Here is a 25,022-nt window from a genome sequence, read left to right as displayed (position 1 = left end):
GTAGAAAGGCAACCTTCCTATTAAGTCTACTTAAAGGGTATTTAAAGCTCAGCCTCTCCGGTTGTATCACCTCAGGTCAGTTATGTACTGACGATTATAGTTTACAGGCTTTATTTTAACTGCCCTCTTTCAGAATATAGAATAAAGAACATAAACTATTAGGCAAACAAGATCTTACCTGCCTGTTCCATATAGCAGCAATTTTTGGATGGTTTCCAAATGTTGAAATTTAAACATACGGGGGAGGTGACTGATGACTGATTTTTCCAACTATCAAATTGACATTCTGACAAACAACACTGTCGATGTTAAGTCTATCTCATATTCTTAACGAAATTTAAAAGTAAAAAAAATTGATTAGTGTCCATGCTGGTTCTTCCTTGGATATTCTTTTACTATTCGCCTGTTTTAAGACGATAGATTTAAAATCAGTAAGATTAAAAATTGCTGTTTTGCACTCTTTTAAAAAATTTGGGGGAAATTTATGAAAACACATCTGAAAAATTTAAAAAGTGCTGAAAGTCACATCTACTATTGAGACTCTACTGAAGTCACTGAAATCATGCCATTAGATGTTTGCATTTGATAGTCAAGAGGATCTGAGACAAAATGGGGGGGGGGGGGAAATTAGGTCTCAGCCCAGCAGAGACTTGGGTAGAAGCAACCTGTCCTAATCTTTTTTATTAGAATATTATGGGAACACAGGACTGAAAGGGACCACCTATGCTGCTGAGTCCTAGTCCCAGAAACTGCAGGAGTCACGTGCCTAAACGCATCCAAAGATGCCAATAGCATCTTACACATCTCTCCATAAGCCGTTTCAGTGCTTTTCCACTGCAGTAAGGATCATCATTCGACATTTTCCCATTTGAATGAAATAACTTCCTCCTTTACTATCATTCAAGGAAAGTTAACCTCAGTAATGCCTCTTTCATGTATCTGTCTTCACTAAAACTGCTCCTTATATCTAGAAGAATTACAGATAACAAACAATTTTGTACCTACACACTGGTTGAAGGCATTAATGTCAGCAAAAGCAAGATAACTTTCTGAGAGCATACAGTAGACACTGATCATTTTTAACTTTCTTTTAAAAAATATATTTTGTTGTTTGCATACACAGTGTTAATAGCGTACTTCACACAAACCTCTCAAGGTAACCTAGCATCAAGTTGTCAGAGCAATTTTCCTTGATCAGCAATTTTTTTCATAAAGACATACATGCCTTCTGACACTTCTATGTGATGTAGACCTAAGAGTGGACTGTGATTTTACTCATACCATCCCAGGTAACAGACATACAGCTCCAGTAACTGTAAAAAAAAGGCTCTACACGTTACAGCAACAAAACTTACTTGCATTAAAATATTTACCGAAACTCCTGAGAAGCCTTGGACAGCAGGACTTCCAGTTCTGACAGGAAGACACACAGTGTTACAGCAAAGCAACTGGACCATCAAATAAATGTTTATGGTGCAATACAAGACTGACAGTATTCACTAATGTTCACATAGTTCCAAGTAACTTCTTTCAAATGATCCCATACTGAAAACATAACTGTTGCATCACTCAAAGCACTACAAATTGATTTAAAAGCTACTTTATTTAACAGATTAAAATACTAGTCTACCTACATGTCTGTGATATTTTGTACAGCTTTTATTGTTATTGAACAAAACAATTTTTCCTTCATATATTTTGAATATATCTCTGCGGATATCACCATGAATATTTCACTGTATGTAGTAAACACCAAGAACACTGCATAGCAAGAATGATTCCTTCTTTATATTTACAGATTTTTCTGTGAAATTCAACAAGCAGTACTAACACTGTGTAATAAAAAAAATCACATCAATTGTTCCTTCCTGTAGTATTTAAATTAACTAAATTCATTAGAATGCCTTAAATATTTCAAAGCTTTAGTACTCAATTTTAGTAACTATGTCTAATAGACTAGCTAGAAAACTAGCATTATTTACTGAGGAACTTCTAAGTACAGCCATCACTGTGGTGAGGTGAGTGCTGTTTCTCCAGTTGTTCTGACAGGGTCCAGTACTAAATGAAGTTACTGTTTGTTGCATTCTGACTACAGGGAGAAGGCTGAGCAAAAAGAGGACCACTTCTGCTTCTAAGGATCCTGCGATTGAAATGAAATGAAGATGAAATGTAAGGAATTAAGCGTGGTTTATCCGTAAGGCCAGACCACATTAGCTGCATTCACCCCTACTCAGTGTCTGGACTGGAAGAGGGAAACCAGCAAAAAAGAAAGGGAAAAAGAAGATGGGCACATGTGTGCATACTCAGTGTATATTCTGAAATACACTGCACTAGAGATGGACCCAAACCAGATGACTCCTGTTTTTTAGAGAAACAAGTTTGTCATTCAAACCTGGATCATGACATGAATTTTATACCTGACTTTTCTACTATAATGTCTGATATGAAAATCCAGACTTGTCACTGCAGAGAACAAAACTGAAATCAGTCTTCAAGAAGAGCACCTGAGTCCTTCCCCTGGCTGAAGAGCTGTCTGGTGTGCCTGAACTGCAAGGCAAGCATTCAGTGAGCCAAGCCAGCATGCCTAGAAAAAGACAATGTGGGTTTGTAACAGCAATTCTCTTGACTCATCTCAGTTCCCCAGTTTCAATGTAGCTATTTATATTGATTTTTTTCAAACAATTGTGGAAGGACCTTCCCTTCCCTCCTACTACAGTCTTCTGGAGGAACTGTTATAAAAGACTACTTTAATGAAAGAAATAAAGGTGTAAGAGTATAGAAGGGTGAAATACACTGCAAAACAGATCCAGTATATCAAGGCAATGAATAGAACTACCTTGGAAAAAAATCTCGTTACAGGAAGAAGTGAAGGCAAGGAAAATTGTAAAGTAATAACATTTATCACATGGCAGTCTTCCCCTCTGACTGGTGCTCACAGGGCACCAATGCAAACTTGTCAGATAAATGCTTTTCTTGTCAGGTTTGGGCTAAAAAACTGTGTGGTTAGCTTTGTGTCCAGCTGATGATATAAAGTCATCATTGTAGGACTGTAACGAAGTGGCAAAAGTAAGCAAAGAGAATGAAATCACAAGCTGAAGTTACTCCTACTTTTTAAGTCTTGATGCAAGAATGAGTTTTTAACAGTTTAATTCACTGCAAGCTGCCATACTATCCACCAGCTGGAGAAGTGAACCATGAAAGTCCGCCCATCTTTATATAGTCTCTGAGGAAATACCAATGCACTGGTTTTATTAAACCCTTGTGAGAAAGCCAAGTTTGAAGCTGCTGGGGACTTGTATCATTTCCAAGGCATGTGGAGAGGGGGTGAAAGGAAACGTCACTTGAAAGAGATATTTGGTATCGAGCATCAGCTGTGGAACATCCTCACGATTGTTTAGCATAGCCTGAAATTATAACAGAAAGGGTAAGAAAATATTGTATTACAAATCAAAGCAAAAACAGTACATTGTTTGCTTCCCATTGCAAATCTTGCTTTCACATGATGTTAAGGAGTCTTGTTTTGATCGGTTCCAAATGTCTAGAAGCTGAGCAACTTAGTAACAATATGATGTAAAGGTCAAGTATAACTATGCAGCATCAAAAACTGTGTGTATGAAGTATCCTGTAACTTGAATATGAGAAATAATAGTTGTAGCTCTTACCTGGACTTTACGAACGAATGATGGAGTCACTCTTTTCTCAAAATCATCTATTGGAGTGTAGGAGTTGAGGATCTTAACTATCTGTTCAAATTACAGAAGACTATTTCAGTATGTCACAAAAAGTGAGAAGACAGTAAGAAGAAAGCATTAATATGATATCTGTATTGATATTTAATGGAAGTTCCAGTAAAGAATTTTACAATAAGGAGAGAATTTTGACCTAATGAGTTGGTTACATATATGACCCATTTCCAGAGGTGTCAGCAGGATCAAAGAGATATAGAAAAAGCTGAATCAATTAAGGGAAACAACAAAAAAAGCCTGTGACAAATTAAAGAAAACGCATTGTGGAGTAAAAACATGGGATAGAACAAAGCAGGCAAGTATTTACCATGGGAGCAGTTAAAATGCTAACAATCAGGAATAGGGAGTTAAAAAAATTCAGTTTAACAAGTGGTAATGTGGAACGCTGAGGAATGCTATTTTTATCAAATGAAAGGCCAATAGCTCTTTGCAACAAATTATTTTAGATAGCTAAGATTCTGCAATTGATGCTGCCAGAAGAAAACAGATGGTTCATTACCTGCACAGTAGAAAGAGATGTGCAGTGTTCACATATCTCCTTGGCATCATCATCTGTGATCTTTTTGACCTGAAGGAGCCAGGCTGCTTGAGCTAGAGGCTCCAAAGTTTCTTTGGCATTGCTGCTTTGAAGATTCTTGTCCTTAAGCCATTCTTCCAAGTAGCTGATATTACATCTGGATTAAACCATGAATGGACAACAGAAATGTCAGGTTCTCCCTAACAAGCAAGTTACATTAAAGACTTCTAAAGAAGGAATGCTCCTCTAATGCAGTGTTCGAATTCATACATTTTAAGTTAAAAACCATACCTGTAGATCATAAAAATCAATTAATAGCTTATTGATCTGTAAGTTTAATCCCTTGTATATTTCAATCCTTTTTATTTTTTTATTTCTTAAAGCTTGGATAACAGGAAGCAAGTTATTAGTTTAGCTGTTGTTTACAGAAAATTACTAATATATACTGGCATTGCCTATTACACTGTAGAAGCGTATGTCTTTAAAATACTCATTTACAACTGAACTTATACAGGAAATGAGAACAATCTTTGCACATTACAAAGCAGGGCCAGACTTACAACTGATGACCTAAAGGTTATCAGCTTTCTTCTAGTAATATTCCCAGATAGGTCTACATTTTACCGATTTTCTTTCACCTTAGTCTGCAGACTGTCTAATGGAGAACAAATGAACTGTATCTTCTGCAAAACAGTTAGGAGCATGTTCTCTTGATGCTCGTAACAAGACAGATGATGCCCGATCCAAACCCTCAAAGGCTCTCTCTCAGTGCCTTTCTCATCACAGGGCATGAAAAATGCAAGTCGGCTTTTGTCTGTCTGCCAGCCAGGGGATGCTGCACCTGTTTACTATAGTAAGAAAGAATCAAAAATACTATTCATCACATCATGAGTGAACTAGTGTGGAAAGAATCCTAAACATATCTGACTTTAAATTCCAGACCATAATTTTCTCTGTCTTTTCCTCCATTAGTGTTTCCATGGAAACAATAATTTGTAATATGTTATGTTGAGAAAGCTCAGCCCAAAAGGCAAAGATCTACTTTTTCCAAAAGAGTAAAAAACAATTAGCTACTTCCAGTAGAACGGTTACAGGATATCCAGTGACTTAGCAATAAAGGACACTACATAAAAGCGTTAAAAACTCATTCTCAAGCAACTGCTTGTTGAAACTTTACTGGCTTTACCTTATCTGCATTCCTTTTCTACAAGAGCACATGTCCTTGCGGAGGAAGAGACTATTGAGGGTGATAGCGCCAATCAGAAAGAAAAGCTGCTTCACTGCCTGCTTTAGAAGCTCAGAGTCCAAGCCATTCTGGCACATAGTACTATAAAAATAGCTGAGCTGTTGCAGGATGGAGGTCATTGTGTAGGTATCCGTGTCGTCTATACTAGAAGAACGTTTACGGAACCCTGTAGGTTTCAAGCCAGAAATTCCCTGAAGACTTTCATATTCCAGCATGCCTGGTACTGAAAGACAATGGAAAATAACTGGTAAGACCAACACTCCTAAGGCTCCTTTTAGTTACGTTAACTTAATTATTGAACAAAACCTACTTTCAGGATATTTTAAAAGTTAAATGATATGAGAAAAATAAGATACTGACAAAGGCTTCTGGAGCACACAAATTTTAAAAAGCCTTTTGTTTTTGTAGAATGTCAATTGGTTTCAAAGCATTATCCCACACCAGGAAATGTTGTGAGGAAAAAGCCTTTCTGAACCCTGTGGGGATATACCATTCAGTGGAATTTGTATGAGCAGAAACACACATGCAGGTACATATATATGTATAAATCAACAGGAGAAAGAAGTCTGTCCCATCTTTTGCCTCCATGTATATGCTCTATTCGTATACTTCACAAGCTACATTTAAGTCTGCTTGGGTTGCTGCTGTCTTACCAATCATGGGCTGAATGTTGTTCTCCATTACAATAATGAATTGGTGATAGATACGAATGGCCAAATCACTAAGGATTTGTCTGTATTCTGAGAGATCAAAATGCTTCAAACAGTTCTTATTCTGACGTGGAGTGTTACGCTTCATAAATTCCTACAAGTAAGTTGTAAATATAATTATTAGAAATCACATAACATTATAATTATAAATTGTTACTGTAATGTAATGTTTATATTAGAGTAACTCATTCCATCTCTGGCTGAACACAGTCTCAGAATGAGTCAAAGCTACAGCTAACTTCAATGGACGCTTCCAGTTCTGGGCTTCTTGTACTTAATTTTCCAGTCTATGTTGATGTTTACTCTGTTCCTAAAGCCTGCTAAAGCCAAAGGAAAGACATGCATAGATTCAAATGAATTTTGGAGCAATTCCTAAATCACTTAAACAGAAAGCAAAAGCCACCTCCCCCCCCCCCCCCCAAAAAAAAAAAAAGACAAAATGCAGTTTTTAAACTATTTTGGTAAAAAAAAAAAAAATACATTTTATTGCTGCAAAGGAATCTCATTTTTGGACTTTTCATCAGGAAAGTTCTGACTTTCAGAGTCAGTCTAGACTGACTCCTAACTTGTGTGAAGTCTTGAATGTTCATTACAAATATAGATTAAAACTCTAAACTCTGGATTCAGACCTTTCCCTACTATTGCAACTAAATTATAAAAGACTTATTAATTAAGTTTAAATGTTTTCAATTCTCCACTGCTCTTTAGATGTTATTGATAGGACCACAAGAGCGAGTACTGTTGTTTAGACAGTACACAGTTACTGTGATTCCAAGGCTTTATGGTACCTCTTTGCTTTAATCCTGAAGACTATATTCTCATGTGCCTATGCAATTTCAGTTCAGTCTACCTAAGTTTATAAAACCTAGCAATAAAATACAGTAAGAGTTTGCAATTTCAAAGAATTTGAAAGAATTTTGTATTTCAGGTTAAAACTTAGCTTAAACAAGCAAGTGAAATAAGGAAAAAAATGGGTGTTTTATTGTTTAGCTCCTTTTCTGAGGTTTTCTTCTGTAATCTCATACTGGTAGCAGTAAGTGTTTGAATGGTCACAATTACAAAATAGTAAAACTTTTATATATATATATATGTAGCTGGACATCTGAAGCCCAGGTCACATTAAACTCCTGTGGAAGAGTTCAAATTAAGTAGCAGTTTCCACATCATGTCTTTAACCTACTTTAGCACTTTAATGTTTCCTTGGTTTCACTTGATCTGTTAGTTCTACACTGTCTTATTATTTGTGTAAGACATGTAACACCACTGCAGAGCAATATGAGTATCTAAATATCTGGAAGGAACAGTGGTGAGCTGGTGAGTAATTATCTATTATCACTATTTTTAATTCCAATTGAAGTCTGTCACAAGTAAAGTAATGAAATAATTTGATGAAATAATTCCTACCTCTTCCCCACTGTACTGCTTCAAACAGTTAAGAAAATAGTATGTATTGGAAAGCCAAAACGACAACATCTCAAAGTCTTCTGAATGTTCCTGAAAATGATAAGCAACGCAATCTTATAATGGTACTGCCTCATGAAGTTAATTTAATAACTAAACTTAAGACCATTACAGAATTGGTATAAGAGCCCATATACAGCAGGAGCATACGGCATCTATAACATGCTAGTTGAACAAATCACGCTGTGTTTTCAGGCTAATATACATATAGCAAAGATCCCTCTTTTATCTAGTAAACACTGTTTTAAGTCTTATTTAGCCAGTCTGTCATTTAAGAAGTCTGAACCAAGTTTTACACATTTCTATGTATAGTGTTGTAGTGTACTGGAGGCCTTCCTGCAAAAAAGTGTGAATGACGCCTGTATACACAAACAAAACTGAACTACATATACACACAGTTCTAACTATGCGTAAGTATGTTTTATTTTTGTTAGCTAAGTAAGCACAAGCTTTTCTAATGGATAAACCGTGGTATAAATTTGTTCGCGAATGAACTATAGGCATTCTCTATACAACAAATTCAACTGCATAAACCATAGTCCACTCCTGCCTGTGCTACAAAGCATGTCTGGTGTTTTATTGCATTATAAATCCATAATAGAGCAGTCACATAGCTGAATTCGTTATGCAGATGAGACAACAGGCTAACAATTCTTGTTTATAACTTGATTTTGTAAACTGGCTGGCAACATAACTTTAATCATTTGGGTACTAACACTGCCGTACCAAATGACGTCAAAAAAACATTATATTAGTAGAACAGCAGTATAAAAACCTCTTAAAATTCCGATACCTGCCTGCTGCCAAACATACTAACCTTCATTTCTGTCCATCCGACTTTTATCAGTACTGAAAGCACAGGTGCACTTCACCTAATTAGCTACTCATTGTAAAATGCAAAATACTTTAAATTATTTTGTCAACAAGCTCTTCAGAAAAACATAATTTCTGTTAATGCATTCTGTGCATTCTGTGTTCAGCACAATATACCCTTACCTGGAGGCTTTACAGGGATACTACTACAAACTTCAGAAAAAGTGTTACTAATGATTATTATTCTATTATAGGAATACCAGCAAATGGAAGTGTGAGCATTCCCCAGCTACTCTGCATGCATCTTGGAAAACTTATATTAAAAATCAGAAAGTACAGTACGGCCAAACATAATTCCTACCTTAGCAACTTGTTTGATACCATCAATGGTTACACTCATGAAAGATTTCAGCATGTCAGCATCATTCAGGTAATCTGCATACCTCACACACATGAACAGGATGTGAGCTGGAAGGCCAGGTATCATATTAACTACAACTCCACGTGGCTTTAAATCTGCATAAAGGAGAGTCATCACGTTTATTATATAAAACTTCAACAATTCAATGTATCATTCTGAAAAAGACAAGCACTATGGGGTTTATTTCTTCAGTGACCAGTCACTTGATAATTGATTTACTGATTGTTTGTTTCTGAAAACTTCTGTAACAGTATTGTTCACATAAGATATTAATTAAGTTTTTCAGAGTAATAGGAGAGTATTGTAGCAAATTCTAAGGTCCAGCATGGGCTAAGCCACACAGGACAACTTCAAAAAGCAATTTGCATTTAACTGTCCACTGGAGGCCCCATCAAATTCTGGCATTGCTTAATGAGACGCCTTTGTTCACAAAGATATGAACATTCACAAGGCTGAAGCAGATGAGAGAAAAGGAAGATGTTTCCAAGCAGCAGTTTACAAGGGTACTAATGTACATGGAAAATTTGTCGAGTTTACTATTAATTGTAAGCTAATGCAAAAAGCTGATTTGGCAGTAAGATTGCTATTGTGAAGTAACTCAGAGGAAGGACAAAGTTCCTCTACAAGAGAAACATGAAAGCACAGTTCCCTTCAGTGAAGAGAATGATATGGAAGGGACAGCCAGGAGAGTAATCCATCACACATGGATATAAGCCCAATGACTTACAGACTTAGCAGATGACCAGGAAGAAAGTAAATTCAAGTCCCTGGAGTGCTCTTGAGACTTATAGCTTTATAAGTGAATAAATAATAAGAAAGATAGAGTCAGCATTACGTAGAGTCAGACAAGTGATCTTTATGCAGATAAAGCACTTCTATATTTGAAATGACTGGCAGTAGAAAAAGAGCAATATAGAGCCTCCAAGTCATATTGGTGGTAAGAGAATGGAAAAAAAAGGCAACTTTGAACATAAGTAAAATATGGCGCCTTGTAGTTTTTCTTGTAGTGTTCTACACTGAGTATCGTTGACTACTGATAAAATTTGAAGCGTTACTAAAATACCGAGGATCAGATTTTGAATGATCCTTTCTTCGTCCTCTTTTTTGTACTCCATCATTCCAATGTACTCTTTGGACAAAGTTGGCATGTGAGCTTCAGCTGTCAAACACAAAAGCACTGTTACCTGCAGGTAAACGGCTAAGCTAATGTTCACGTTAGAACAAACTATTGGAGAAAAGCAGTTTTCTCTGTAATAAACAGAGTATGGGCCCTGTTCACAATAATGTTCTTAGCTTATGGTTCCAAGCATTATGAGTTAAATAACATTTATATTATCAATGTGATTAGTTTAATTGGATTCAGTGGAATTACTTGCACTAATAAGACAAACAGCAACAATACAGCTCTACATTAGTCACCTCTGCAATGTTTTGAAATGTATTCTATAGTGAAGAATTACTTGCTATAAGAGCTTTGTACAAACTAATTTCAAATCAGGAACCATCTGCCATTTGAAGGTCATGGGAGGAGCTACTCATCTGATGCAAAACTAAAATTCTGTTGGCTCGGAGACAGTTTGTGTGAGGTTATGTATTAACTTTTGTTGACAGAACCTGATGCCCCCGGCTTAATCTTTTATCATATAGTCTAGGTCCCGTATGCGCCCATTATTTAGCTGGAAAAAAAATACAGGAAAGGGCTTTTATATAATTTCTGTTGATGGTTCCCTGGCACTTTTTTCTGAGGTTTTAACATTTCTAACCCAACCCAAACCCTACCTTTTTCTTTTTTTTTTAAAATATACTTTCTTTCAAACACACACTGAACATCCAAATCTGTATTTTAAAAAAAAAAAAAAAATCACGTAACAATATCTTACTTTTTTCAATAGTCTTGGTAAGAGTTTTGATCTGATCCTCCAATTTTTTTATTATTCTATCCTTCATGTCTAGTTCTTCTTCAAGATCCTGTAATAATCACAGTCAGCGAGTTCAGAGCAATCACAATTAAAAAATGTCTTCTACTGCTACGTGTTATTGCCACAATTAAAGAGCACTATGATGTGCTTTTACTTATATTTGGTGGAAGAAACATAAAACCTTCGTATCTTTTTTCTCCCCCAACGAATTGAGAAAACATCCTGCCCATACCATGAAACCATGATTTCTTTCTTTTTATCCTGCGTTTCAGGTACAGTTTCTTAAGACAGTTTCACTTCCTCACCCTGTTTTCCACAGTAAGTCGAATTGTTTCTTGCTTTATCTTGCTTTTTACTTCATCCTGGATTTCATCTTGCATCAAACCATTGCTCAGCCCCTCAGTTTCTTGGGTTGCAACTTTCAGACTCTCTTCTTCGTTTATGTCTATTTCATTCTGTGCCTCATTTGTTCTACGAATAGATAGACAAGAAGCTTTGTCTCTTATTCTTCTTTCATTAAAGCACAGTCGTATCATAGTTGTCCATTACTTACTAACTGTACACAAGGCTGTAAGGCAAATCTTACATTGGATGTGGTACTTCAAAATAGTTTAAGTGACTTTGTTACCCCAGCTTATGGCAACTACATTTCTTACATTAAAAAAAAAAAAAGAAATAGATATATATTTACCGTCTTTGTGTTCTATCCCCTTCTAGCTCAAAATGCAGCTGATTAGACATCTCTTCATTTTTTTCAGAAATAATTAGCAACAAAACCCAAAATAAAAGAACAACAACAAAATCACATTTGCTTACTGTTCTGTACTAGTATTCAGTAAATCTCTTCTTACACTCATAATTTTGTTTCATCTAACGAAATCAAATGACACGTCAGATAATGTATCAGAGAAGTATATGACTACTCCACACCACACAGAAGATTATATGGGATGGGGAATTTTGACACTACCAACTTCTTGCAGTTGGCAGTAAAACTACTTGCAAATTTTAAATCGATTGTCTAGGAAGACACTACAGTTAGAGAGAGACTCGGAAACCTCAGCAAAGTATGCTTTCCTAAACTGAGAAGAACTTTCAAACAAGCAAATTTAGCAAGAGCTTTTCCCTCCATCTCCCACTCTGAATTTTTCAACACCCTCTGAAGTCCACCTCATAGAGTATGCCTTAAGTTCCAAAACATCTTTCCTTTTTATGATTGTTTCCAAAGTGCATACTCCGTTACATATATTCTTAGCAGAGCCCTACTAAATACACTTGCAGGCATCCAAACCATAGAACTGAATGACCTAAAAAAGGTTAAAAAAGAAAAAATACACATACTTGCATATGTTTTATTCTTTAATAACAGAGATATAAACTACACAAGACAGTTTTTATTGTGTTTCTTACATTTTACTAGCAAGAAAGTAAGTAACAAGGCAATGAAGTTATCGTAATATTTCTTCAGCTTTTAAAAATTCAAAATATAGGGAATTCATCATGTTCATCTTAAACAACTGTAAGACTAGGGACCATACTGGTATTTTACCTTTCAACTTTACAGTCTGCTCTTGAAGACGGTTTTCAAGATCTAATTTTTGATTTTCAAGTTCAGAAACTTGCTGTTTAAGATCTGGGATCACCTTTTAGAGAAAAAGGAGATTTGTGTATTTCAGCACCTTCCTTCTTTTCAAATGTCTGCAATAGTTCCTATGACAGCGGAATACCTTCAACTGCAAATCATCAAAGACTGGGGAGACACTGCGAGGGAGTACTGCTACCTGCTTGCCTGACTTGTTTAACTTTTCTGGAGGCATCTGCTGCTGGCCACTCTTAAAAACGAAATAGTGAGCTAACAAAATGTTTGGACTGGCCCAGTACTACCATTCTTCTGTTCTGGTTTAAAGGAAATTACACTGTGGCTTTAATTTCCCTAGCTCAATTAACACTGGAAAAAAAATGCAGTATGTTGAGCCATTTTTTAAAAGTAACATTTTAAGTAGTTTTTCCTTATATTTTCAATTTTAGTAACTTTGTTTTGAAAATATTTCTTTGTTTATTTTTCACTCAGCAGAAAAATAATATGGTATATACCATCTTCTGGAATAATAGCACTTCCTTGTGTTAGATAGGTTTTACACAGTACTAATAATTAGACTATTAAAAGCCTTGCCTGCAATTTGTTAGCAACTTGATATGCTTAGCTGCCCTCTGGTGGGGAGGGCCTCAGAACTGCACAAATCTGTAACCACCATAAATCCCACAGGCATCTGGTTTTTCACTATCAAGTCATAAAACTTGTCAACCTGAGAGACAGAAATAGCTTTTTAAAGAGGCTTCTGAGAAAAAGATGCTGATTTCTGTCTTCTGACTACAGGGAAAGAATGAAGTAACTAAATTCTAAACCTGAATGCCTCAGCATGATGAAAATTGAAGCTGGTTGCTGCAGGTTGACCCCGTCTGGCCAGCAGCCAAGCACCCACAGAGATGCCCACTCCCCCCCTACCTCCACCCCATGCCCCAGCAGAACAGGGAAGAAAATAGGAAGAGCAGAAGCGAGAAAACATCTGGGTCAAGATAAAGACAAACACACCCTCTCTTCTTCCTCTACCTCAGTTCTAATAGCTGAGCATGACATTATATGGTAGGGCATATAATGTCCTTCGGGTCGGCTCTCCAGGCTGTGTGCCCTCCCAACTTCTTGCCCACCCCCAGCTTAACTTGCTGAGGTGGGGCAGAGCAGGAAAATGAGAAAGCCTTGACACTGTGCAAGCTCTGTGCAGCAACAGCCAAAACGCTGCCGTGTTACCAGTACTCTTTTACCCACAAATCCAAAATGCAGCATCGTACGGACTGCTACAAAGAAAGTTAACCCATCCCAGACAGACTCAGTACACTGTTATAACACTGACCCATAGAAAGTTACAGTATCACCAAACTGCTTTTTGTTAAGTCTGAAATACCAACAGTGTTCCATCAGAAAAATACACGGCCTGACCAAAAAACAGCTATTTTTTTAAAATCAGATGAGAAGTTTAAATTAGGTAGGTATTAAAAGAAGGTATGGTGAGGTGACTATCTGGTGACTGCTAAACCTCCGATTCATTTTTAGTTAAAATTCTGTCTAAATAAAAAACCTAAATAAATACTTGTTTCTTCATGACATCCAGTATAAAGCTGTAGAAATTATTACACCCCTCAAGAGTTCCTCATATTGTTGAGAAACCGCAAAAAGCGTAACCAAAATACTTGTATGAGCTCAGCAATGGACATCCTGGCAACATTTCGAAGTTCAAAACATCTTTTATAAAATCTGAGTATTCAGCCACATAAGCGTACCAGGGTTCAAATGCATTCTAAAGACTCTCAGTGTCTCCCTAGCTATCAACAACAGAAGCCAAAGCCTGTGTGTGCGCTACACACCAAGTCAGAGTTTGTAAAATGGTATTTTGCCACTCTGATTAGAATCAAATCTCAATTCAGGTTTACAAAAAACAAAAGGGAAAAAGCTTCTGTGAGGCTGCCCCAACAAGCTGTACACTCAGACAGTAAGTCTGGCTGCCTCCTAACACACCACCCCAGCATGCAGGGAAAGAGCCTGTATGGACATGCAATCTTAGATGGCCCTATCTGTTCGAGCCTTGAGATTTCAAGGACGTGGCTGCAAGATTTTGAGGGCTTTGTGCCACAAACACGTTTGGACTGTATTACTAAGTAACAAAAGCATACTTGGCTTTACTACACCTTGATCTTACCAGGTTTTCTGAAGTTAGCCTGCTAACTTCCAGTCGAATACCATCATTTATGTCATTTTCCTCTCGAAATAATTTTTGTAGATGATTAATATCTTGGCTAAGATGTTCAACTTTAAAGTTCAAACCTTCAATCTCCTTTTCATATATTTCTTTCTGAGACTGGAAATGACTTTCCAATACTCTGTTAAAAAAGGGAGAAAGAACATGGCAGATGTAGTACGACCTTGATGCAATGGGTCAAGTTTAATACAAAGTGAAAACAAAGTACTGTGGTTAACACGCAGACATTCCATTACATCACCTGTGCATTAAGGGAGTTGAAAGTTATGCATGGTATCTCAGAGGAAACACATTTCCCCGACTGACACATACACACTTACCTCACTGACTTAGTAAAAGTTTGTTAAAGTGATTTTAAGCTGCTCAGCCAGTCATATAATGTAGTGTTTGTTCATTTCTCAAACAGATGTTCAGTATTGCACTGTCAAATTAGTTACTCACTGATCTTTGTTTATTTTCTAGATCACAGCTTGGAGTTATGAAAACACTGAAGAACTGAACTAACCTTGTAGCTTTTTTCAAGCCCTCATAAGCAAACCACAGTTCTCCATCCTCATTTAAGCATTCCAAATCCTCTGTAGAGAGTCTAGAATACAAGGCAGTATCGTTAGTGTGCAGGTGAACAAAATGTATTTCTTAAGCTTTTTTAAAGAGAACTCAGAACAAAAAGTTACCTGCTTCTTACATCTTCAAAATCGTAACTTTCAAGAAGCTGTTTTGTAACTTCTGACATCTTTTCTGGAAAAAACAAAGTTTATTACATGAATAATTTTCTCTGCACGTTTCAAATTAAGTTTGATTATAAAAATCAAACCAACCTCTTCCTAAATCTACAAGGTTCTTTCCTGGTACTCAGTAAATATATCTGATTTACTACAAGAATATGATGAGGTACTTGGCTTTACTTCTGGACATGTAAGGTGCACTACATAGGTATATCGCGAATATTGTTTTTTTTCTAAACGTATCAAACTTTCAATGCAAAGTTACATCTTTCTGAATCTGGACAACTGCTAGAGTTGTATAGATGATTTTTCATCTAGTGCTAGGTTACTACATTAAATGCTGCAGATAGAGGTTTGCTCTATGACATTGTTAGCAATGAACAAAGTGCACAACAGTAGTACGTCTTATTAAGTAGCTTTTCCCAGAGAGAACCCGACTCAGCAAGTTATTTAAGCGTATGTGACATTTATTGGACCTCAGGCTAAAGATAGGATGAATGAAAGCTAGAGAATGTATTGTTTCCATATTCTTCGGTCTCTACAAACCTACTTGTTAAATTCTAAGTGAAGTTTAAATTATTAGTATTGATTTTTAAACACAAAGGAGAAATGTTTGAAATCAGAGTTCCTTCAAAGGGGTACCCCAGGTCTCAGTATTCAGTAGTCACTTTGTGAAACTCACCTGTTGGGTTTCTTTTCCCCTTGCGAGTAAAGGTATGAGTAGAATGAAATCATTACGGGATGGGAAAGAGAACTGGGTTTTTGTCAAAGCTAACATGGAAGAAATCAATTTAAACTGGCCTGCTTCACATTGTACTTGGTAAGTTCTTTGAATTATCTAGTATGTAGCTTACCCCTCAATTCTCGCTTCTGTGACTGGGCCTGCTTTTCAACATCCAATTTTTGTGTCTGAAGCAGTTCAATTTCCCTTTGCAACTCAGGTATTTTCTGAATCAGACAAAAATTATAGACTGAGACAAGGAGTGAATGACAAGGGCTGAGTATCAGTCAAATCATAAAGATTATAATTAAGAACAAGTTCATATGGTAAAAGGCTTAAAATGTGTTGTGTTTGAAGCATCTGGTTCTCAGGCATCAGAGCAGAACAGTAATGTGATGTAGTGAAAACGTATGTGTTTTTGTCATGGAATTGACTCAGAGGGAAAAAAATGTGACTCATACACAAAAAGTACTATTTCAGGTTCAGTTTATAAACTACATTTATGAGAAATCCCCCGAGAAACTAATACTTTCTGGGAAAAAGGAACAAAAAGAGATCCTCACATTTAAATGTATATTCAGGCACAATTACTCTTCAAAACATGCACTTATTTCTGCGAGCAATAACTTACACATATTGTGTACTACATGAAAACAACGCAACATGGTGGTGTATCAAATACAGCTTATTAACTACAACTTCTTCTAAAAATACACTGGAGATAAAAATCAGTGAAGATAATCTATAAATAAAACACCCACATTCTCTTCTTGCTTTACCCATCAAAGACTCCAAGATGAAATGCGTCATACTTTACCTGTGCTTGTTTCGTAAGTTGTCCTACTTCCATTTTCAAGCCATCCTGAATGACAATTTCTTGCTGAATTTGATATTGTAGCTGAGTTTTTTCTTCTTTCAGAATCTTAATTTCTCCCTTGAGCAATTCAATCTCCTTTTCATAGTCCTGCTTCTGCTTTTGGAAATTTTTCTCAAGTATCCTAAACAAGAAAACGAAAAGGTGGTTTTATTTCCCTATGTTCATAAGTGAAAGAGTGGGCTTTGTTTTTGTTTTAATTTGAAGGACATGTTTCATTGAAGAAAACTTAAATGAACCATAATTACTTGAAAATGCTACCCTACATCCTCAGAATCAATCTACAAAATGGATGATAGTAGGATGAGAACGTCCCTGGATTTTCCTACATCTAATTCAGACATAGGGACTGAATTCAAGGCAAAACTTTTTTCCACTCAAAGGCTAATTCTCTAACTCTAACAAGTTTGCCTACCTGAGCAGCTTTCCACTATATTTACAGCCACAGTCAGCACTGAAGAAGGACATAGCAACAGAAAGCCCTGTGTCCTTCTCAGTAAAACATTGCAAGAAGCTTTCCATTTTCTACTAGTCCCTGCTGGAATGGACTGGCTTCCAACATAATACAGTTAATGGGCAAAGCAGAGAAAGTAGCAAAGAAGTCCTCTTAGTATAGTCTGAAGTTATTTGCAGCTGAAATCAGACTGAGCTGAAACACCACACAGCTTCCAACCCTCAGGAACAGTGACTGATTGCACTCTTCACACTTCAAAGAACAGCATTTATCTGGCACCCAAGGTTCTCCGTCTTACACTGGAAAAGAGTTACTGGGAAATAAACACTTAATCTGAGAAAAGCATGCTGCAAAGCAACAGCCATTTACTGCTTAATAATAGGATTTTTAATACTGCAAATGAAATACCAAAGGGGGGGAGAGTTTTTCCCCTATATTTTTAGCCAAATGTCCTTTACAAACACTGCCTTTCCTTCAAGCTGCATCTTTCAATTCTGTCCTTTAATATTCACTTCACAGGAATTCTGACTGGTACGGCCCCCAGCTGCTCCTCCAGCCCTGACTGAATTCTGAGGATATCTCCAAAGGAACCGTTATGATCAGAGTTGCCTTTCAATTCTCAGAAAGACACATGAAAAGACAGGAAACTGCAAAAGCAAGAAGAGTCTCAAGTCTACAATGTAATTTCCTGCATGTGACTGACGCACAAGCAAGCATGTGCTTTTCCTCAACTGTACATGAAGTACTTCAGTACTAGCATTAATGTCCAAGAACACTGACAGATTCATAAGTGATGTGAGCATATTACATTTACAGCAGGAGAAAGGCAGGGAAAGAGAAAAAATGAATGCTGTTTCGAAGCAATAAAATTCAGATTCCATACATTCTCTGATTTTCTTCTTTTTGTACATCATTGAAGAGTTGCTTCGTGAGGTCATCCATTTTCTCTGTCAAAAAATATTTCAACATTTCAAAGACCTTCATGCAATTATGTGCATTTATTAAAACAGTATGACCACAATTAGAAGTTTTGTTTTAATAAGCAAACCTTAACGTATTTTAAGGCTGAAATTACTCTCTCAAGTGCCAAAAATTGTCACAGTAAGTTTTACAAGTAATGCTATAGAATAAAAAGGTTCTGAAACACCAAAGTGTTATTCATCTAAAGTGTACTTGATCTCATGTGCTGCCTGTGTCCTTTGAAATTAGATTCATAAAAGCAGTATATTAAAGGAACCAAGGACAAAGCGACACTTTGAAGGAATGCATGTGTATGAGACAGGAAATGTAACAGGAGGAGAGCTTTTGCTACTGAAAGAACAAATTTAATTTAATTATTAAATTAAAAACATTTGCACTACACATTCTAAGCAAGAGAAGCTTAGGACCAACTTTTAATTTACTGTAAATTCAGCATTTATATTGCTTTTGTTAGAACAAAAGTCATTTACCTTTGCTGAAAACCTGACTTTACAACTTTCCCCCACTATAACTCCTTTATAACTCCTTTAAAACTCCTTTTCATTATTGTACCTTTCATTTCCTCAGTTTTTTCTTGGAGCTTTATTTCTAAGGTCTCTTTCTGTTCTTGTAATTCTTTGTTCTGATTCTCAAGTTTTAAGATTTTCTGTACACACAAAAAGAAAGCATAATATACAAACTACAAAGGAGGAAGATATAGGTCATAGAAGGTCTTACATTTTAAAAAGCATATATGGACACCCTTCCTTCCCTGCCACCCCTCCAAAAAGTGAAGTTACTCAGTAACTCTCAAATCATGCATTTGATAAATCCAGTAACTGAAAAAACTATTTAAAATAAAAGCACTCAGATGGCAATTAAAGTTTACCTGTTCACTGTCCTCTCTAGATTTTTTCCCCTTCTCTTCATATGTTCTCTTTTGAGCAGTTAATTTTTCAAGATCTAATTCGAGTTTCTGAATTGTATCCATGTCATTCATACGGGCTGAAGCCAGACTGGTCAATCGTTCCAGCAAACCATGATTTTCTCTACTCTACAATGAGCAAGACAGGTTAAAAGAAAACAGAAGAATGCACACCTGTAACAGAGTTTTGAAGGAAGCACCTGACCTATTTCTGCTCACCATCCCATATCAGCCATGATTATTTCAACCAAGGATTGTTTCCATCAATTAGATTAAAGCTACCACCTTAAAGGTGATTTGGCTGATATGGCTCTCAAAAAATAAGCTGCAAAATAAATATAATACAGAATTCCCAAAAGTTACCAAATACGTTGCATCAAAGCAGTACCTCACACATCCTTCATCCTAGTACAAGTAATCGCATCCAGAGATTGGACGGACTACTTCAGAAACAGTAAAAAAAAGAAAAAAAAAGTTCATTGCAGACTCTTCTCATTGACACAACTAACCCAAAAATATAAGGAAACCCTGCCTGATTCTTCCTACCCTGGATATAGGAAGAATACTAGTGGTTTATTATAAAGGACCGTATCCCTTACATATTGTCCTGTCTTGTCAAGTAAAGCATGGATATTGTAATTCATGTAAGCCTCTAGTCAACATGACAGCTCTAGTCAACACGACAGCTCTGAATAAAACAGATATGATAAAAAAATTAGTACAAAATCATAAACTGACTGGTGTCTCTCACCTGTTCTTCTATCTTTTTCTGCAGTTGCTGAACTCTGTATGAAAGCTGGATATTCAACACAAACCGCCGAATATTCTGAAATCTGCGCCTGGCAAGCCACGCACGGGCATATTTCTGAAGGATCACAGCCTTGTGTTCTTCAAGCATCTTTAAAATAAATTATTAACATCCGTCTGTAATTATCTATGGCTCAATCAGCATCAATTATAACATTCTGTGAATCTACATACACTGGTAATGACAATGCTTCTCACGGAAGTATCAAAACACTGAAATACCTAGACTGCAGACTGGGTATTTCAACCCAGTTGAAATATTACAACTTATTATTTTATTGAAATAATTTATTAAAATAATTACTTTATTGAAATAATACAACTTATTAAATTACAACTATTACAACCACTGTAGTAATCACACTAAATGATCTGCATCAAGTATAAACCAGATAGAGTTCTTGGTAGCTCAGAGATTAGATCTAAGCTACTGTGTATCAGTATTTTTATAGCAACAATATAGAGTAGAAGATATGAGAACCAGACATGCAAAAGGTAAAGTCCTTGTCTACATCTTTCTTATAGAGCAACAGCTGTTTCCAATTGCTGAAATAAAAGTTTTAATAGGCTGTACCTTCCGATATTTTTTTCTTGCTAGAAATCCTCTTGTGTAAGCTTGAATTGTTACAGCAGCCACATGGATGAGCTGGCAAAGTCTACGGACCAGGTAACCCCGACAGTATTTCTGAATAATTATAGCTGCCCATGTTTGTTTCAGAGTTCTTGCAGTTATAGCTTGCCTTAATTCAAAAGACAACAAAGTTTACTTAGGTCACATTAGATTTCTTATGCTCATTCCCTCAGTCAGCCAAATCACACGCACAAAAGAGAAGATATTGAAAACAGGCATCCACTATCTAAAACACAGCTTTTTCTTCAAAGTGAAAGAGAGGGAATTATCCACAGTCTTTGAAATGTGTTCCACAACCAGTTGTTCTGATGGTCTCTTTCTGAAAATTTCAAAGCCTACACAGAGCCATCTTCCTCTCAGTCTGCTCTGTGAATGACTGGTGCAGCTTCTCTGCTGCATAATTCCTCGTAATAATTTGTACACACTAATGTGTAGACCCTTGTAAACTGTTTTTCCTTTCTGCTGCCTGATTTCTTCTCTAGCTCTGAAGCTAAGCAGTAAGCCCAAGCCAACAACAGGGTCACTCGTCATTAGCTAAGGAATGAGCTTACAGGTAGACAGGCCTCTCGGGAATCTGGCAGACAACATGTGAAATCTGCTAGAGTACTTTCTTCACACCAGCTGAAGAACTCGAACATTTTCAAGTCCATGATTACAATCAAGAGGAAGTAGAAATACAATCTGAATTGCTCTTTCGTAAAAATTACACTTCCAAATTAGTGCTGGACATTAGTTTGACCTTCTATATCCCTTCAGGCATGCCCTAACAGCAAGTTCATTCATTAGCCAAAAGTACCGTACAGTCCGCTGCCCCCGGAAGTACTGCTGTATTGTAATAGCTGCTTGTTTTATGAGAAGGAATTTCTTCCGCTGCAGCCAGCCTCGAACACTCTTTTGAATCACGATGCATGCGTGTCTCAGTTTATCTGATCGCAGTTTTTCTAAGTAAGCAACCTGTCCTGCTCTGAAGAAAATTTTTGTTCTCCCGAACTGATATTGGTTACAATCCTGAAAAAGAAAACAATAATTATATTAAGGTTTTATTTTATTTTGTAGACTAGACACTGTCTTCCTTTTATAAATTGTCACCTTAGACAAGCTCTTCTGAAATGACACGATCTTGCTAAATAAGAATATCTTCTCTGCCTTCTTTGTAGATAGGAGTATATGGGGGGGAAATCCACTTAGCAGGAAAGAACCAGAGAATTACATCCAAAATCACACCCTAGTGCAATCTTATATTCAAGAACACCCGAAGGGCAAAAAGTGAGCAGGTATTTCTAAAGCCAAGAGCAAGAGGACCACAGTTTTTAAGGCCTTCATTGGGAAAAAAACCCCCAAACAACACAGTAAACTGAACAGTAAGCACAGCTTGCCTAACCACTACAAAGGCCTGTTCAGACTCTGTTAGGATGAAGTTTTGACTTCAACACACAATATGCAAAGTAGCACTTTTTTAGAACAGTTCTCCGATATGCTGCATTCCACCATCAAAAAAAAGCCTTGTTGTGTAAACTTCTAATACTTGGCAAATTTACACCATTTACTGTTCACTGGTTTATAAATATAGGTAGAATATCTTCCATTTTACAAGTGAAGATATTAAGCACAGAGAGGTTAAATCATCTGTCTACAGCCACAACATGACTCAGTGTCACTACACAAGGTTATTGACTCAGAAGCCTATGTTCAACACGCTAAATCAGGAAAAAATAGTAATAATGTAAATATCTTTCCTATTTGAGGCACGAGATACTACTCTTGGGAAAAAAGACTTTCTATTAATAATAGATGCTATAATACATAATGGATCAGTGCATACAAACTAACCTGGATTAGCCGCTGCAAAACAATCTTGCAAATCTGCTTCTTGTCATTTATGGAGAGTTCCTGCTGTGTCATAAGAATGCTGTAACGGCTGAAAAACTCAATGTAAGTCCACCTGGAAAATTAAAAGTTAGCAAATGCAATTCATTTAAGAGACACCTACGTACTTTTTGACACATGGAGGCCAACTGCTATCCCTACCTGGATGGGTAGCTCTGTGCACTAATTCGAATAGTTTCCAAAACACCACATGCTCGCAGTTGCTGAGCCACTCTTTTTGAATCAAACCTAAAAAAGCAGAGTTATATTTTACATTTTTGCTGGGTTTGGCATGCTATAATAATTATAACCGTTCTACTAGCTGGATTTCTATTTCTGCTTATAGAATGCTGGACTCCCTACTTTTTATATGGTGTCTCACTTGTTTTTTTAATATGTGATAGGGAGTATCTGGGTTTTCCTTTTCTTCCTCAAAACAAAAGGAAGACTATAATTATTTCTCTCTTCTGAAGTCCTGTTTCCTTTCAATATTAACTGTGAAAGTTCATATCAGCAAGTGGCAAAGAATCGTGCCACACTCAGCACAAAACACAGAAATACATTCCCTCAGCAGTCTACTGGGAAATAATTAGCACACACATTTGCTTCTGCATATCTGGATCTGAGATTATCAAACAGAAGGCATGGAAAGACCCTTTCCAATTCTGGATCAGAGCTGATACACCCACAGAGCACTAAGCTACAGTGTCGATCTAGTACTACCTAAGAGATCCCTGTGGCTGACAGATGACTATATTGTTCTTTCACAAACTTAGGGTAAGCTCTTCTAGTCTAATTCAGACATGTTTATAATATCGAAATTATTTTCCCCTTCACTGCTATTACACAAAATAATGAGGTCTCACAGCAGTGATAGTGAAACAGTGCCGTTTATAACATGTTTTGCATGGACAGTCTGGCTTCAAAAAACTGAGCTAACAGACTTAAAAAAAAAATTTAGGATCAAAGTTTGCCTCTTCCCTCCTACTCAGATATGACAAAACCTTTTATTTCATTTGTCATTACACTACCTTCCAGCTAAAAGCTGTGCAACTGAAACTAGAGTAATTCCACATGTCTGCCCACAAAACAGACCAACAGCTGCATCAAGGTTAACTCCTGCTTACAGTTAAGTGGTTATCAAGCTAGACATAACAATTATGCAACCTATCTGACATATGCAATTGTATTATAACATTAAAATGATATAAAACTGTGGGGAAAAGCCAAGGCTATGTTCAACACTGCTCATACCTTTTCTGACTTCTAAAGCTCTTCTAAATATTTCTGTGGACAAAAGGGAAGTTCACAAAGAAAATGGCAGTGGCTTTTATTTCCTAAATATGAATTGGTGCTAATCCATACTGTACAAGAGCAAACACACATATACAAAATGTCCATCAACTTAAACCAAAGGTGAACAATCTTTCCCCTAAAAATGTTATGACAAATACACAAACACTAATATCTGACTTGAAAAATTTTAGGATAATAAAGAATTTTTAAGGTATCAATAACTATTTCTGAATGGTTCTATTTTTGTAAAAAGACAATACTTTTTTTACTTCAACTATCTTGAAAGGAAAAATATGTTCTGTATGGGAAGTTGTTCAACAATAAAAATTTAGCTTGCTGACATGTAGCTACTGTGAAATAGAAAAATACTCTTTCAATTTTAAAGGTAATATAACAGCTCAACACCACTAACATACTTACTCAAAAGGCAACTTCTCATCATTTGGCTTTATGCATCGCACATAATGAGGGGTGGTTGCATTGAGTGTCACCATAAGCAAAGACAAAGAACTCCGGAACTAGAAAATATCAGGCATAACAGTTTTGCTAATGAAACATTTACAGCTAAGTAAGAAGTCAAATCTTAGTTTTTTAATTCTTTGTTAGGTTTTGGCTGGACACTGGGAGATTTTCTTAGAGTTTAGATCTTAAACGCAGGAAATTTAACAGTCCTGCTGTACCTTACAGTCTCCTATATGTAAATTAAAGGCACTTAAACCCAGACCCGGAGCACTGCACTGTGGCTGGCTCTTGCTGTACTGAAAACTGGATAATCCCCCATGAATAGTAATAGAATAGAGTATCATAGTCTCAGACTGCCCAGCACACTTCCCTGAAAGTACGAGCATCACAGAACAGCACGTTTATGTAGTACCTTACTGCCAACAGTCATCCGGAGTTGTTTGTTAGGCGACTTGAGAACAGGTCTTGCAGATTTGATGTTTATAGTTGAACTGAAAGGTGAAACGGACACTGGATTGTCTTGAAAAAAATTTGCACACAGATGAAACTAAAAGTGTGGTGAAAGAATCACAGTTAAATGCTGTGTAACTGTAATAACATTTAAATAAAAATTACATTTACTATAACGTAAAATGCAAAACTCATCCATCTTA

At 36.5% G+C, this 25,022-nt stretch overlaps 1 protein-coding gene across 1 annotated transcript in view; it reads right to left on the bottom strand.

Annotated features, from left to right (window-relative positions):
• Positions 1-1,596: 1,596 nt before the first annotated feature.
• MYO5C (myosin VC) overlaps positions 1,597-25,022 on the bottom strand; it is a 36,743-nt gene continuing 13,317 nt past the window's right edge. The window contains exons 15-41 of the mRNA XM_076347753.1: positions 24,782-24,916; positions 24,328-24,425; positions 22,774-22,860; positions 22,576-22,687; positions 21,542-21,753; positions 20,689-20,854; positions 20,059-20,205; positions 19,272-19,436; positions 18,956-19,049; positions 18,306-18,369; positions 16,912-17,092; positions 16,228-16,321; positions 15,323-15,386; positions 15,154-15,234; positions 14,589-14,769; positions 12,383-12,476; positions 11,525-11,576; positions 11,139-11,304; positions 10,795-10,882; positions 9,978-10,073; positions 8,855-9,009; positions 7,624-7,713; positions 6,163-6,313; positions 5,450-5,732; positions 4,246-4,420; positions 3,663-3,743; positions 1,597-3,404 (exon numbers count right to left, since the gene is read on the bottom strand). Coding sequence (XP_076203868.1) covers positions 3,252-3,404; positions 3,663-3,743; positions 4,246-4,420; positions 5,450-5,732; positions 6,163-6,313; positions 7,624-7,713; positions 8,855-9,009; positions 9,978-10,073; positions 10,795-10,882; positions 11,139-11,304; positions 11,525-11,576; positions 12,383-12,476; positions 14,589-14,769; positions 15,154-15,234; positions 15,323-15,386; positions 16,228-16,321; positions 16,912-17,092; positions 18,306-18,369; positions 18,956-19,049; positions 19,272-19,436; positions 20,059-20,205; positions 20,689-20,854; positions 21,542-21,753; positions 22,576-22,687; positions 22,774-22,860; positions 24,328-24,425; positions 24,782-24,916 — 3,465 coding nt within the window. The 3' untranslated portion in view covers positions 1,597-3,251. The remainder of the gene's footprint in view (positions 3,405-3,662; positions 3,744-4,245; positions 4,421-5,449; positions 5,733-6,162; positions 6,314-7,623; positions 7,714-8,854; positions 9,010-9,977; positions 10,074-10,794; positions 10,883-11,138; positions 11,305-11,524; positions 11,577-12,382; positions 12,477-14,588; positions 14,770-15,153; positions 15,235-15,322; positions 15,387-16,227; positions 16,322-16,911; positions 17,093-18,305; positions 18,370-18,955; positions 19,050-19,271; positions 19,437-20,058; positions 20,206-20,688; positions 20,855-21,541; positions 21,754-22,575; positions 22,688-22,773; positions 22,861-24,327; positions 24,426-24,781; positions 24,917-25,022) is intronic.

The sequence above is a fragment of the Aptenodytes patagonicus genome, chromosome 10 (assembly GCF_965638725.1).
Source record: "Aptenodytes patagonicus chromosome 10, bAptPat1.pri.cur, whole genome shotgun sequence".
Classification (NCBI taxonomy): domain Eukaryota; kingdom Metazoa; phylum Chordata; class Aves; order Sphenisciformes; family Spheniscidae; genus Aptenodytes; species Aptenodytes patagonicus.
The sequence above is the reverse complement of the archived record's forward strand: the minus strand, read 5'-3'. Positions and strand labels throughout refer to the sequence as shown.